At 35.9% G+C, this 15,251-nt stretch overlaps 1 protein-coding gene and 1 pseudogene across 2 annotated transcripts; both read left to right on the top strand.

Moving 5' to 3' along the window:
- The first annotated feature begins 2,089 nt into the window (after positions 1-2,089).
- LOC127755031 (leucine-rich repeat protein 1-like) lies at positions 2,090-4,168 on the top strand (annotated as a pseudogene).
- A 5,361-nt stretch (positions 4,169-9,529) lies between these two features.
- On the top strand, positions 9,530-11,967 carry LOC127755030 (leucine-rich repeat protein 1-like). Of its 2 annotated transcripts, XM_052280666.1 has the most exons (8): positions 9,530-9,649; positions 9,877-10,009; positions 10,261-10,332; positions 10,425-10,568; positions 10,673-10,816; positions 11,169-11,246; positions 11,345-11,397; positions 11,574-11,967. In XM_052280666.1, exons 1-8 carry the CDS (start codon positions 9,559-9,561, stop codon positions 11,612-11,614), a joined length of 756 nt encoding a protein of 251 aa, XP_052136626.1. In that variant the 5' UTR covers positions 9,530-9,558; the 3' UTR covers positions 11,615-11,967. The 2 variants fall into 2 exon arrangements, with proteins under 2 accessions (XP_052136626.1, XP_052136625.1); XM_052280665.1 differs by lacking the exon at positions 11,574-11,967 and having other exon boundaries at positions 11,345-11,559.
- The last annotated feature ends 3,284 nt before the right edge of the window (positions 11,968-15,251 follow it).

Genomic DNA, 15,251 nt, shown 5'->3' with positions numbered 1-15,251 from the left:
TGGAAGCTTACGTAGAAAACTTTGTGATTGCTTGGATGGCAAGAACGTTCTTCTGGCCGGCTTCTTGTTTTACCATTGAAGTTAACCTAACTAAGGATAAGCATTGACTGCCCTAGAGTCAAGTCCAATGGGTGGTAGGAGGCAGAATTGTTTAATGGTTTTCAGCCATGGTTTGGATTGTGTTTGAAACTTTACACCATCAAGGATAGTGCAAGCATGTTTGCAGTTAGGCCGAGTTTAGTTCTAAACTTTTTCTTCAAACTTTCAACTTTTCCATCACATCAAAACTTTTCTACACACAAACTTTTAATTTTTCCGTCACATCGTTCCAATTTCAACCAAATTTTTAATTTTAACGTGAACTAAACACACCTTTAGTCAGGTGACGTGCAGTTGAAAGTTGACACATAATTTTCTTAAGAGTTTTATATTTTATTATATTTTTTTAATTTAAAATTATGATTAATTTCTCTTATGGCATAACCCATGTATTTGAATTCGCACTCCCTCCAATCATAAATATTTGATGTTTAGGATAAGATTTGGTCAAACTTTTAAAATTACAAACATCAATTTTATATTATAATAAGTTTATAAAATTTAATAAGTTTTTAGTCAAATCCACGCATACCATTTCTTTTTATTTTTAACTTAAACATTTGAGCAATTTTCAATGGCTGGAATTTTATAAGTTCGAATTAATCTTATCCTAAATGCCTACTACTACTATACCGAAGGGAGTGTGTATCTACAACGCCTTTTTAACCCTTACCCTTTTGGTATTCTCAACAAGTTTTTCTTTTATATTTATCATTATATAATTAAATTATTATTATTTACATCCCTTAAAAACGGTTGTTTATTTTAACCTACGTTTTGACATTAATCCTAGAAAATAAATCCTTCCATAACCTACGTATTTAAACATGTTTTTCCTTTTTGTTTCTTTGATACTAGGATTATGTGTAAAATGCATGAATGGTCATCCAACTTGTTTAGATGTGTCATATATGTTACTCTAATATGAAAATACACATTTGGGTCACTAATGTGAGTTAAGTGAGTTATTTGCCAATCTAACTATCCATACAAGCATACGTTGTACATATGGCATATGCCAAATAGGATTAAAAAATGCATCTATAAACGTGTAGGAAACTCTCATTGTATTTTCCCTTTCTCATAGCATACCAATTGACAAATACACGAAATTAGTGAAACCAAATCATTTCACATGTGCCAGTTTTGATGAGTTCTAGTTCTCAATCCTCTCTCAGTTGCTATCAAACCCTAGCAGCTTTCATTTTTACCATATTTTTGTTCCACTCAATTGTATTGCTAGGTATGAAAATTTTCAGAAGAGTTTTTTTTCAATCCAAGATGGCAGGGCAGGCCTTGTGTATAGCCGGTATGCTCACATGGATAGTTAGATGAGCACATGACTCACTTAACTCATATATATTAGTGACCCAAATGAGCATTTTGAATGTAAAATGGCTTGTTATTCATCAGATGCACTGGAGCGTCAGAGTGTAAAGCTGAAAGTATCACAAAGGATCACCACAATTCTAAAAATAAAGAGGTCCTTTACAGTGGTCTCTACTATTAGTTTTCTCTTACCAGTATTATGGAACTAGAAGTAGTGTCAGCCATTGATTTATGAGTTCTACTTTCAACAAAACAAATTCTATTATCGGGAGTTGATGTGGTAGTATAAATAGATATGATCAATTGAATTAGAAAAACATAAATGGTCTAGATTGGTTCTACCACCAGTAGAGAGCACTGTAAAACACCTCATAAATAAAAGGTTTCACAAGATTCAGCATAATTGCCGAAAATAATATTTATCTCACAAGGTTCATCGCATTGTTGAAAGCGATAAACATAGTTTATTCGTTGACTACCTTTGAAAAAGTTTATCCTTGAGTGGAAGAAAAAGCTTTACCAGGTCAAAAAGACTTGAAATATTGGTTAGAAACCATATTCTTAGTTCCTTGCAGTTGTATAAAAGCCTTCCCTCTCAATGCACTTCAATGTAGTACAAGCAGCTCTCAAAGTTTCAAAACATTCTCAATCAACCACGGTAATGGGGGCTAAGTTTGCAGAAGCAAAAGTATCAGCTGTTGTCCTCACTGGCCTTGTTGCTCTTGCAACACTTGTCAGCTGCAACACTGAAGGTACATATATATACACACATACTAAATGATGTGTGCTCACATAGTATTAAACTTCTGAAATTTCCGTTCTTTATTTTCAATGGTGAAAATTGAAGGTGACATACTGTATAAGCAAAAGGTAGCTTGGGAGGACCCTGAAAATGTGCTGCAAACATGGGATCCAACCCTTCACAATCCCTGCACCTAGATGCATATTACCTGCAACAATGATAACTCCGTTATCCGTGTGTAAGGCCTTCCTTTCTCTTCTAAAAATTGAAATAAATGTCAAAATGTGAAGAGATAAGAAATACTCCCTCCGTTTCAAAATATTTGATACCGTTGACTTTTTAGTACGTGTTTGACCATTCGTCTTATTCAAAAAATTTAAGTAATTATTTATTTTTTTCATATCATTTGATTCATTGTTAAATATACTTTCATGTACACATATAGTTTTACATATTTTAAAAAAAAATGAATAAGACGAACGGTCAAACATGTGCTAAAAAGTCAACAGTGTCAAACATTTTGAAACGGAGGGAATACAAGGGAAGGCATCAGTAGCATGTGCACGCACATGCACAATTGCGTCTGTACATTTTCGTTGAAGATTCAGAGCTTTTATCATGAAATGTTCATACAACCACTGAAATTTAATACGCCATAAAAAAAGCCAAGAGATACTTTATCTGTAAATCTTGTGCAGTTCAAAGTGAACATAATTGTTCGATTTCTTTTGTGCAGGGATTTGTTGAATGTACTCATCTCAGGGCCTCTGATTCCTCAATTGGGAGGACTGAAAAATCTCCAGTACCTGTAACAATTTCATAACACACTTTGCTTAGGACATGACAGCTTGAACTCAGATGCTGAGTTGCTGGAAAAATACTAACAGATCATGTTTGCAGTCAGTTGTATGGGAGTCGCCTAAATGGATCAATACCAGCAACACTGGGGAAGCTGAAACATCTTGTGAGCCTTGATCTTTCGAACAACCTGCTCACTGGCGCGATACCACCTTCGCTTGGCGCCATCAGCAATTTGCTAATTCTGTATGCTATTTTTTTACAACAATTTTATATGCCGAATGGTGAAGAAATTGAAGTAAAATCCGGATATTGTTTGAAGTGCCAAAATGAATGCTGGTTATATGCAGGAGGTTATCTGGGAACAACCTGACAGGGGCTATACCCCATCATTGGGCAATCTGAAGAGCCTTGAGATCTTGGAGCTTGGCAATAATGCACTGAGTGGCTCTATTCCAGCTTCTCTCGGCGATATTGAAACATTGAATTACTTGTATGTGCTCATTTCTAAATTCCTCATTGATAAGTTATAATATATCTCCTCCTCAAAAAAAAAAGAACTTGCAAGATGTTTTTAACTTGAAATAATATTCGTTTGAATGAAAAACTAATAAAACTTTAAAGAGATTATAAAGTTGCATAAATGTTGATAGAAATGCTACTAGAGGAGACTCCGGTATAAGAACTAAGAAGCGAACGAAAGCTTATAAAGTTACAATTCTGTATTAAAAACCTTGAAGTATACAGCTTTGATGTGTAATTGTTCTCAAATAAACTGAACGATATGTTTTATATTTATGTCCAGAGATTTGAATGACAATATGCTGACTGGCACCGTGCCATTGGAAATCCTTTCTCGTCTTGTCACCACCTTGGATGAACTGTGAGTTGCATACATGTTATTAACATATTGAGTTATTACATTCCAGAGCATCTGTGTCCGGCATAATTCATGCCGAGACATGTTCGCGAGAGAAAAAAAAACATACTGAGACAAAACTAAATTTCCATACAGGAACGTTGCACACAATGATTTGTACGGCACAACCAGGAAATCTGTAACCAGAGGTATATATGTATCATTCTAAGATTTTGCATTTTCTTTATACATACATGCCAAATGTGTGCTTACATAAACTTCTAATTGTCATTCTTGCAGTTACTACCGTAGTCCATGACATGCCGAAAACTTCAAACTGAGTCCAGGGACATGATTCTGTACTATTTCAGGCATATTTTTGGAAATGAAGGAATAAAATAATATCGCATTACCATATGCTGAAGAGTTTTTTTTTTCCTTGGCATTTTGTGTTTCCCCTGTGGAGCATATGCCTGCACTCTACGCAGAAGCAAGGCTGCGCGCCTCAAGTTACATCGTGTACCCGAGATCGGAACGTGTGGGATGACACTCGTCGTGAACCAATCATGGCATGTATGCAGGAGCTCGTGGCTATGGGCTCCTCTTATTTTTTCCATAAATTGGCAATGAGATAGAACAGAAAAGCTGCAGCAAAACAGCAGCACCGCGATCACTCGTGTTGTTCATTGTGCTCTGGAGTTCGAGCTCGTGCGTGAGTTGAAAAATCGAGCGAGAGAACCGACACCCTATGTGCTCACTGAAGTGCTGAACATGTCCTAGCTTAATGTTCACTTTAGTTTGCAATAGGTTGGAATTCAAACTTTGTGTTTACTGATCAGGTTATTCCATTATTCTATTCCATACCTGCATCAATCATTTCTACAACTTCCTAATAATTCTAAAGTAAATCAGAGAAAACATGAATACATCTAGTTCACATAAACATGTCTAGTTTAATTTATGCTTCAGATGAAAGGGAAACTTTCACCTCGGACAAATGCAGTTGTTACTAATTAATACTCTAGCTGCAATTTGAACCGAACCAAACCGAAAGAGCATTTTCCTGTTGTTGTTAGTTTCTTCTTGAGTTTTGATTTTGTGAATTGCTAAAAATTGTCAAGTTCTTTAGGCAAAAAATTTTCAAATGTAACTATAGTATTATTGCAGTGTAATTACATTTTGACTATAGGCAAAATTTGCTACATGGCATAAAAAACGTGTAATTGGCTAGTGGACATCGCAAGAATGAGAATTTACTGTCAGGCATAAAAAAACGTGTAATTAGCTGGTGGACACTCGCGGGCTTATTTTATTATTTCCGGTGGATTTGGAGAGAGAAACACTGGTGAGAGTACGATTTTGCCCCTGTCATTGTTCCACTTACAACGAGGGAGCGAGAAGGCGAGCACCGCGTGGTGGATTGGATTCGATTCATCCCCGCAAACCTTAGACGCTGATCCCCCCACTTCATCTCCGACTCGATCGCTGCCGGTCGCCGTACCGTACAAGCATGTTTCCGTCGTTTCTACTCCGGGCACTCTCCCTCGCCAGTCGCAAGGCGGCGTGCCCACCTCACCCCCGCGACCTCATCATGCTCGCAGGCGCGCACAGCGCAAGCCAGGCCACCACCATCCTGTTGTCGTCCCTTCTCTAGGCGCTCTCCAGCTGCGGCGTCGGCGGCACGAACCTGGTGTCACCTACCACCACTGCCTCTGGTGGCGACACATGGTCGGAATCGGGATATCTACAAAGCCCGCTCCTTGGCAGATCAGCCCGCCAGTGCGAGCGCGGACATCAAGTTGGGGTCAGATTCGGTGGCTTCGGCGACTGCTCGCGAAGACTCTGCTCTCCTCTGTGCTCGTCACCTCTTGAACAAGGTACAAGTCCAGGCAGAGCAACATCACCTCGCCGTGCACGACGGCTACGGGGGAGTGAGACTGGACTGGGTCTTGGTTCGAACCAGACACAGTCTACTGTAAGCAAAACGATGGCAGGGGCAAAATCGTACTCTCACTAGTGTTTCTCTCTCCAAATCCATCGGAAATAATAAAATAAGGCCACGAGTGTCCACCAGCTAATTACACCTTTTTTTTATGCCCGACAGCAAATTCTCGTTCTTGCGGTGTCCACAAGCTAATTACACGTTTTTTCGATGCCCTGTAGCAAATTTTCCTTGACTATATTGTAACTATTATATGATTGTAGTGTATTTACACCGTAACTACATTATAACTTCTATATACATGTTATTTAAGTTATGTGCATTTTTAATAGTTATATACAAGTTATATAAAAGTTACAATTTAATTATATTACAATTTGTTCTTCAAAACCCAGTAGAACTGCGATTCATTTCATTAAGAAGAAGAAAACAAATATTTACACCGGAGAGGATCAAAGATCACCCCTCCCCCCAAACAAAAAATGTCTCTTAATTACATTACAATTATACTATAGTTATGTTTGGCATGCGGCAGTATTTAGGTAGCCATTTTTTTCTTGCATAGCTCAGGATTTCGCTTTTGGCTCGGTGTTCAAAGGTAGAAAACTGATGTTATCACATAAACCGAAGTAGGCTATACCCCTCCATGTTCCGTGCAGTTGCCCCTGTCAACCAAGCTCTTGCGATCAATCGCTCGCACACTCCCCTCCATAGCCCTTCCGCCCTCACTCGGTTTAACCCAAGAACCGAAGAAACCGACCTGGCCTGGAATAGTTTGGCTTTTAAAGCTCTTTTTTTTCCGACAATTTCTCAAAAACCGAACTTCCTAAAAAACGAAGAAAATGACTGAAAAAACCATAGAAATCTACTCCATTGTAGTAACACAAACGTTATATGCTTTATGTAAATGATCAGGTACAATTTTAGATTGTGGTAAAATATGTTGAGGGTTAAAATGAAGTGCATGGTAATGAGAATTACAACCATTAATATCCAAAAAATATCATTTACTGAAACATCTACTCACGTGTATATATAGCAATCGAACCAACTAGGGGGAAAATGAAAAATTAGAAAAATGAAAGAAAAAAAAGGAAATAAGTAATAAATTTTATTGTTTACCAAAAAACAATGGATTTGCTACAGTTGTTCGAAATCTTCACATGAAAAGATCTCTTACAAGTTAAATAAAAAAAATCAAAGCAAGTAGCATAACAACGTTGCATGATACCTATATTTCTAGAAAATAATAAGGTACTTAATGAAACTGAAGGACACCTTTCACAACGCATTGTATGTTTTTCAAAGTAAATGGATAAAAATAAGTATGAGTACAAACAGACATAATAGATATAAAAACAAAATCAAAATTCATTACCGTAAGACACATGCCTATTACAATGTGATTTTCTGCTCGCTTATTCTATTAAAAGTAGCATTAGTACTTGTAGTCACATCAAAATTCTCAATCCAAAAGAAATCTGAATCTGTACCTCCCGTGTAGTTGAAAGTATTTTTCACTGATTATAAACAAAATCGACAACAATAGGAAAGAAAGGTTGTCTAACAGACATATACTAGGCTGCATTCGGTAGTGAGCTTTCCCAACATATACCCTCGTTTTTCATGCACATGTTTTTCAAACTGCTAAATAGTGTGTTTTTTTTTGCAAAAAATTGCAAAAAATTTCTATAGGAAAGTCGCTTGATAATACCATATTAATTTATTTTTAAAGTTAGTTTTAGCTAATACTTAATTAATCATCTAATGAGTTGCTTTGTTTTTCATGCGGAAGGGGGAAAGTTCCCGGTCAGAGCAATGAACGCAGCCTAGTATGTTTGATAAGTTAGTTTTACTTAATTAATGCCAATGTACTGTGTACTCGGCAGTATAACAGAAGCATACACGATGAACAATCTACAAAATAAATGTGCCTAGGTATAGATAAAAAAAAAACCCCTTTTTTCTACTTGAAATATAAAATTCCTGCAGGAAAAAATGGCCAGAAAGCTCCATTGACTGCAAGACTTGGACATATGTGTCATTGGAAGCTTCTATAGAAAACTTTCTGATTGCTTAGATGACAAGTACTTCCTCCATCCAAAAATATAAAACGTATTTCTAGAATAAACTTTGACCAATAATTACTCTAATATGATATAATTCATACAACATAAAATTGATGCCATAGATTCATATTCAAAAGTATTTATGATTATGCTTTTGTAGCACACAAGTGATGTAGAGTAATTGTTGGTCAAAGTTTTATCCTACGAGATAAAATAAGCTTTATATTTTTGGACAGAGGGTTTATGTTCATCTGACCGGCTTCTTCTTTTACCATTGAAGTTAACCTAACAAAAGATAAGCATTTATGGTCGAGAGTCAATCCAATGGGTAGTAGGAGAAAGAATTGTTCCATGGTTTCCTTCTATGGCTTGGTATTGGAGTATTTGAAACTTTAACAACTTCTGAAATAGAATATGAAATGACAGTACATGGATGTTTGCAGTTAGTCAAGTGGTGCACAGTTGAAAGTAGATGTATACTTTTTTCATATATATTTTGTTAATAGCTTCATATATATGTTTGTTAAGAGATTCGTATATATATCTTAAGAGTTTCATTTTTGCATATATATTTAAAATTATGACTATTTTGCCATAACCCATGCATTTGATACTTAAATTCACGTATATATACTCCCTCTGGTTTTAATGTTTGACGTTGTTGAGTTTTGGACATATGTTCGTTTATTTGTCTTATTCAAAAATTTTTTGAAAAATATGAAAAATATAATTCATGCTTAGATTAATCAAACATATCATGACCAAATAAATGATAATTACATAATTTTTAATAAGACAAAATGGTTAAACATATATCCAGAAGTGAACAATATCAAATATTTAAAACCAGAGGGATTATAGTGCAAAATAGCATGATCTTTTTAACCCTTACTCTTTTGGTATTGTCAACAAGATCCCCCTCTATATTTTATCACTCTATAATTAAATATACATATTTTTACTTCCCTTAAAAAGGGTTTGCAAAACAGCCGGTAACCGAGCGGTTACCGCGTTTACCGCAGGGTACGGTAAAAGCAAAACCGCAGTAATCTCCTTAAATTCAAATAAATTTAAAAAATAATTTGAATTTTTTATAAATTTTACACGGTTTCGTACGGTTTGCCACGGTTACTGCATGGTAACCCCGACCCCGGTGGTTTGGGAAACCCTGTCCTTAAAAATAGTTGTTTGTTTTCCGTGAACATACGGACATACCCTTTGACATTCCTAGAAAATAATCTATATTCTTAGCCTATACCATCGAAAATTTGTTTGCTATCTTCAAACTGGTTTTTCCTCTCTTTTTTTTTCTTTCTGGGTTTGATACTAGGAATATACTGGCTTGTTCTTTGTGAGATGCATACAGACATAATTATTAGAGAGTCGAAGCGTAAAGCTGAAAGTATGAGAAAGGATCATCACAATGCCAAAAACAAAAGATGCCAATGGGTTCAACATAATTGATGAAAATAATAAATGCCAAAAGGTTCATCACATTGCTGAAAATAGTAAATGGAGTTTCTTCTTTGACCACCTTTAAAAAAGTTCATAGCTGAGTGGAAGAAAAAGGATTTTTCAGGTCAAAAAGACTTGAAATTTAGGTTAGAAACCATTTTCTTAGCTGCTTCCTCTAGTTGTATAAAGAGCCTTCCCTCTCAATGCATTTCAGTGTATTACAAGCAGCTTTCAAGTTTCAACACATTTTCAATTAGCCATAGCAATGGGGTCTCAGTTTGCAGGAGCAAAAATATCAGTTGTTCTCCTCACTGGCCTTGTTGCTCTTGCAACACTTGTCAACTGCAACACTGAAGGTAAACACAAACTATATGATGTGTAATCACATAGGCCCGCACCGTTACAAAATGCGACTTGGTGAAATTGATTTGTGAAATTTGCATTATGTATTTTTCAATTGCAAAAATTGAAGATATATGATGTGTAATCACATAGGCACACACCGTTACAAAGTGCGACTTGGTGAAATTGATTTGTGAAATTTGCATTCTATATTTTCATTTTTCAATGGCAAAATTTGAAGGTGACATACTGTACAAGCAAAGGGTAGCTTGGGAGGACCCCCACAATGTGCTGCAGACCTGGGATCCAACCCTTCACAATCCCTGCAGTTGGATGCGCGTCATGTGCAACAGTGATAACACCGTCATTCGTGTGTAAAGCCTTCTTTTCTCTTCCCCCCCTTGTTCTGAAAACTGAAAATTATATAAAAACACAAGCTATCACCATCAGTAGCATGTTCAGTTGCGTTTGTACATTTCATCTGAGTTTCAGAACTTTGTTCATGAAACGTTCATAGAACCGTATAAATCTTAATATACCATAACAAAAAGCAAGTTGTTATCATCTGAAAATCTTGTGCAGTTCAATTCAAAGTGCGCATAATTGTTCGATTTCTTTTGTGCAGGGATTTGGGGGATGCAGACATCTCAGGACCTCTGATTCCTCAATTGGGTGGACTGAAAAATCTCCAGTACCTGTAAGAACTTCATAACTCGCTCTGCTTCGAACATGACAGTTTGCATTCAGATGATGAATTACTGGAAAAATATTGATAACTCATGTCTGCAGTGAGTTGTACGGGAATCGCCTGAATGGATCAATTCCAGCAGCACTGGGCAAGATGGAACATCTAGTCAGCCTTGATCTTTATAGCAACCTGCTCACTGGCACGATACCAACTTCGCTTGGTGCCATGAGCCGTTTGCGATATCTGTATGATAATTTCACAATAATTTTATAATACCGAATAGTGAAAGATTACGGTGAAACTTCTGGATATTGTTTGAACTGCCAAAATGAATTATGGTTATATGCAGGAGGTTATCTCAGAACAAACTGAGAGGGGCAATACCCCCATCACTGGGCAATCTGATGAGCCTTGAGGATTTGGAGCTTCACAAGAATGCATTGAGTGGCTCTATTCCGGCTTCTCTGGGCAATATCAAAACATTGAATTACTTGTATATGCTCATTCCTAAATTTGCCAACAGAGAAATTACGAGATATTTTTTCACCAAATTGGGAACCTCCAAGATACTTTTAACTTATAATAGTAGTTTTTGTTTACATAAACTACATCCTCCACCCCAAAAGTAATAAGAAAAGATTATAAATTTTCCTTTTTAAAAAAAAATATTTTACTAGAGGAAATAGTCATATACTAGGTTTTGCACAAATCTGTGATATAAAAATTCAGGGGATGAAAGCTTACAAACCAGTATTGAAGACCTTCAACTAGAAGCATACAACTTTGATATGTTATTCTTCTCAAATCAACAGAACTATATATATACTTTTTAAATTTGTTTGCAGGCGGTTGAATGGTAATATGCTGACTGGCACTGTGCCGTTGGAAATCCTCTCTCTTCTTGTCTCCAACCTAGTTGAATTGTGAGTTTTACATGCTTGTTTTTCATGTATTGATTAGTTAAATTCCAGAGAAACAGTCCTGATTAACTCATACTGACAAGACTAAATATTTCGTACAGAAATGTTGCGAATAATAATCTGGATGGCACAGACAGAGAATCTGGAACGAGAGGTATGTATCATTTGAAGCTCTTTTGGCTGCGTACATCCATGTTGAATATAGAGGCCGGGTTTTAATCCATTTTTTATAAAAAAAACATTTTGAAGCTTTTGACTTTTTCTTTATATACGTGTAAAAAAATCAGTTGTGTTGATTACATGAACTACCGATCGACAATATTCTTGCAGTTACTACCATTATCCAGGACATGCCGAAAACTGCAAGTTGAATCCAGGAATCCAAGTTCAAGATTTTGTATTTCAGGCACATTTTGGAAAATGGGATAAATAAAAAAAATAATGGTCCCTCCTGTGCTCACTGAAGTACTATTACTGAACATATATCTCCTAGCATTTTAATGTTGACTAGGAGCGCAATGGAAATTATGGTGCTAATATATACTTTCTCTGTTTCACATTATAAATTATTTTGGGCTTTAATAGATTCATGCATCGATACATGTATGTACTTCATTTATGTGTTCAAATTCATATGAATGTTAGTGAATCTTGACTAGAGATAGAGAGACCAAAACATCTTGTAATATGTAATGGAGGGAGTAGTTGTGTGTTTTACTGATCATGTGCCTCTATTCCAAAACTTACTAATCATGTATTTCCTAAAAATTCATCTATGCGGTGAAACTGAGAATTATTATGGTTTCAAATTAAATAGTAGATTTCACTTCAGACTAGCTTTGTTACCCATATTTAGTCTGAATGAGAGTTTTACAAAATTTAATCACTTTGGACCCGTTTTTGTTACAAAACAGCTGCAGCTCGAATCTGTGGCCCACCTGTCCAAGAAAGGGAGAAACATATCCATGTAGAGGAAAACATGGATATACGGTGTAAACCCCAACTTAGGTGAAAAATCGTGCAAACCATGAAAAAAATGTCAATTTTTTGGAAGATTTTATTTCATGGTTTATACAGGTTTTCAAGTAGGGTGGGGTTTCCACCACGGTCAATAAAAAGTTGGGATTTCCGGCGTATATTTTGGTCACATGCTGTTGTTTTTGTTCCCCTGTTTCTAGTCCTCTGTTTTTCGCATGGAGAGAGCCCCAATCCTCATGTAAAGTAGCCAAGGAGAGGAACGGCAAATTTTGCAGCCCAAGGGCTCTCTCTGTGTCATTGTTCCTGTTCTGATCTGGATCTGAATTTACCATTTACCGTAGCAAAAGATTATTATTTTTACATATCTTGTATCAGCAGATGTCGACCATCGGATCAAAATACCGATGATTCACATGTCAATTTTAGGGGAGAAGATAGAAATTTGGGGATTAAGCTTGTTCCATTGTATTAGACCAAATGGGTACATAACATGTGTACAAGTGTTGTGAAAAATTCAAAATGACCTTAATATCCTTAACATCATATTGTTTGGGATCCCTATTGTGCAGTTGTAGACTTGTAGTACAAGTACCAACAGAACTTGATTTCTGTTCTAGATCACGGTTGTTGATCAGCGTGAGCGAGCGAACGATCCAGGACATCTAGTCTCCAGGGAAATATGTATTGAAAACTTAGAAAGTACGTATGATCGGAAAAATATAATGATGTTTGAGAGTTGTTCACATCATCTTAAGTAAAATTTTTACTCCCGAAAAATATCAGATGTTTATTTTTCGATTCTACGTTAACTTTCCGGTTTGCAATTCATATTTTTCCGTATATCCATGCTCGTTCAATGGCTGCAGTGGGTGTGGTTATACGATTCCTTCACGTAAACCGCTACATGCTGGTGCATTTATTGATGGAGGAAACTTTTCAGACTTGATAATGCTTGCTAGAACCTTTGCTGAGTTGGTCAACATTTCCCACTTTCAAACCGATGTCCAAATTCTTTGTGGCAAATACTAGTACATTACTGTATTCTGTCAACAATTAGCAACATCACAAATTTAATTATCAGAGGGGACTAGATATTGGGCACCCTAGTTTTCTGAAAAAAAAGAAGGCACCCCCTCATGTGCATGGTGTGATCAGCCTCCTTTGGTGACTCAGTATCTCCTCTGTCTCTCTCTCCCCCCCAAAGTGCATGGATCTGCATAAGCACTCCATTGAAAAATATAGTGCGTATTTTTTTGTTCAAACAAATCTTTTGCCAACATAAAATTGATGTTATTATATTCATATTCAAAATTACTTATGTATCACATATATAACATATAGTATATTAGTAAAGCAATTGTCCATCGATGCTTTGTCTTAACCAAACAAAGTAGTCATATATATATTTTTGGACACGCAGGAGATACGCTTTAGATATTTCAGCGGCAGGAGTAGATCACTAAATTTTGTCATCCTCATACTGTACATACTCTCTTTGATGTCAAGTTTAAAACAAGCCCCCACCCCCCCCCCCCCCCCCCCCGTGCGCGCGCAAAACATGCACACACACACCATGCACGAGAAAAAGTTTTTTTTTTTCAAATATAAGTTATTTTAGATTTGTTCACACGTATTTGAAACAAATTGAATAACTTAGTTGTCGTTCATTCATACTATATTGGGAAAGGAAAAGTGTTTATTTGTGTGTGTGGGAGATAACATTTATTTAACATGGGCAAATAAGGAATTATATTTATAAAAGTGACTAAAATTTTGTCTAAAGGTGAGTAAAAGTGATTGGCAACAAACTCCTAATTCTACTTCAAGCGGATGAATTGTGGTTACTATTATCAAAACATGGGGGGAAAGTAAAAAAGAAGGATAAAAATTACAGGCTAGTGAAAATTTCTGTTTAGAAGTGAATACTCCCTCCGTTTCTAAATATTTGACGCCGTTGACTTTTTTTAAATATGTTTGCCCGTTCGTCTTGCTCAAAAAATTTAAGTAATTATTAATTATTTTCCTATCATTTAATTCATTGTTAACTATATACTTATATGTATACATATAGTTTTACATATTTCACAAAAGTTTTTGAATAAGACGAATGGTCAAACATATGCTAAAAAGTTAACGGTGTCAAATATTTAGAAATGGAGGGAGTATTTGGAAACTTAAAAAGGAAAGAGTGGGGTTGTGTTGTTCTTGCAACACCTGTCAGATACAACTTCTACATGGTATTATGAATTTTTAATTTCTGAATTTTTTTAATTAAGAAAAAAGGATTCATGTCATGCACACGTAGTAATCATAATTCAGAATTATGGAATTATTTTATTGAACAAAAAAAATCCTGATTCCAAGCTAAGAACTATCTTTGAAGTGAGAAAGATATATTAGGATGGTTTCTCTACATAAACTTAGAAGTCAAATATGTATTTGCCATTAAAGTTCTAGATGATTGTACTTGATTTGCATTATGCAAAACATCAATAGCCCATGCAAATGCACAAGGTAACCCAGTATTATTGTCAATTAGTTTTCCAATCCATGATCAAAACCAACGGTCTGACATCATTTCTAGATAGGACTTTGGTTGCCATTAACTCATAATGACAAGCTAGAAATTCAATAAGAGAAGTCAGATTAAACAGTAGGAATCCATTCTAGATCAAGACTAATCCTTGCCTACTTCAGTAATAATAGGACTATAATTAGAAGATCTCCGTTCAAACATTCTGACTAGGATTGTGCACATTCTTAACTTGTAAGCTTTGACATAGGAGAGGTATGTAGCAGTGTTAAGAGTAAATTGTCCAATGGCATGTTCTGCATGAAAGGACGTTTATTTGGTCAAAATAATCGATCTGCTCCTGTACTCATGTGGTAGGTTATTCTAGAGCAAGAATAAAATATCAGGTCAATTCGGAAAATCTTTACCAGACCAAAAAAACGTCAGAGTTTCTGGTCAGAAAAATCATTCCCAGGTTTATCTGCACAAATTGTATATAAAGAGCCTTCCCTCTGCAA

The sequence above is a fragment of the Oryza glaberrima genome, chromosome 11, assembly GCF_000147395.1.
Source record: "Oryza glaberrima chromosome 11, OglaRS2, whole genome shotgun sequence".
In the NCBI taxonomy this organism is placed as follows: domain Eukaryota; kingdom Viridiplantae; phylum Streptophyta; class Magnoliopsida; order Poales; family Poaceae; genus Oryza; species Oryza glaberrima.
The sequence above is the reverse complement of the archived record's forward strand: the minus strand, read 5'-3'. Positions and strand labels throughout refer to the sequence as shown.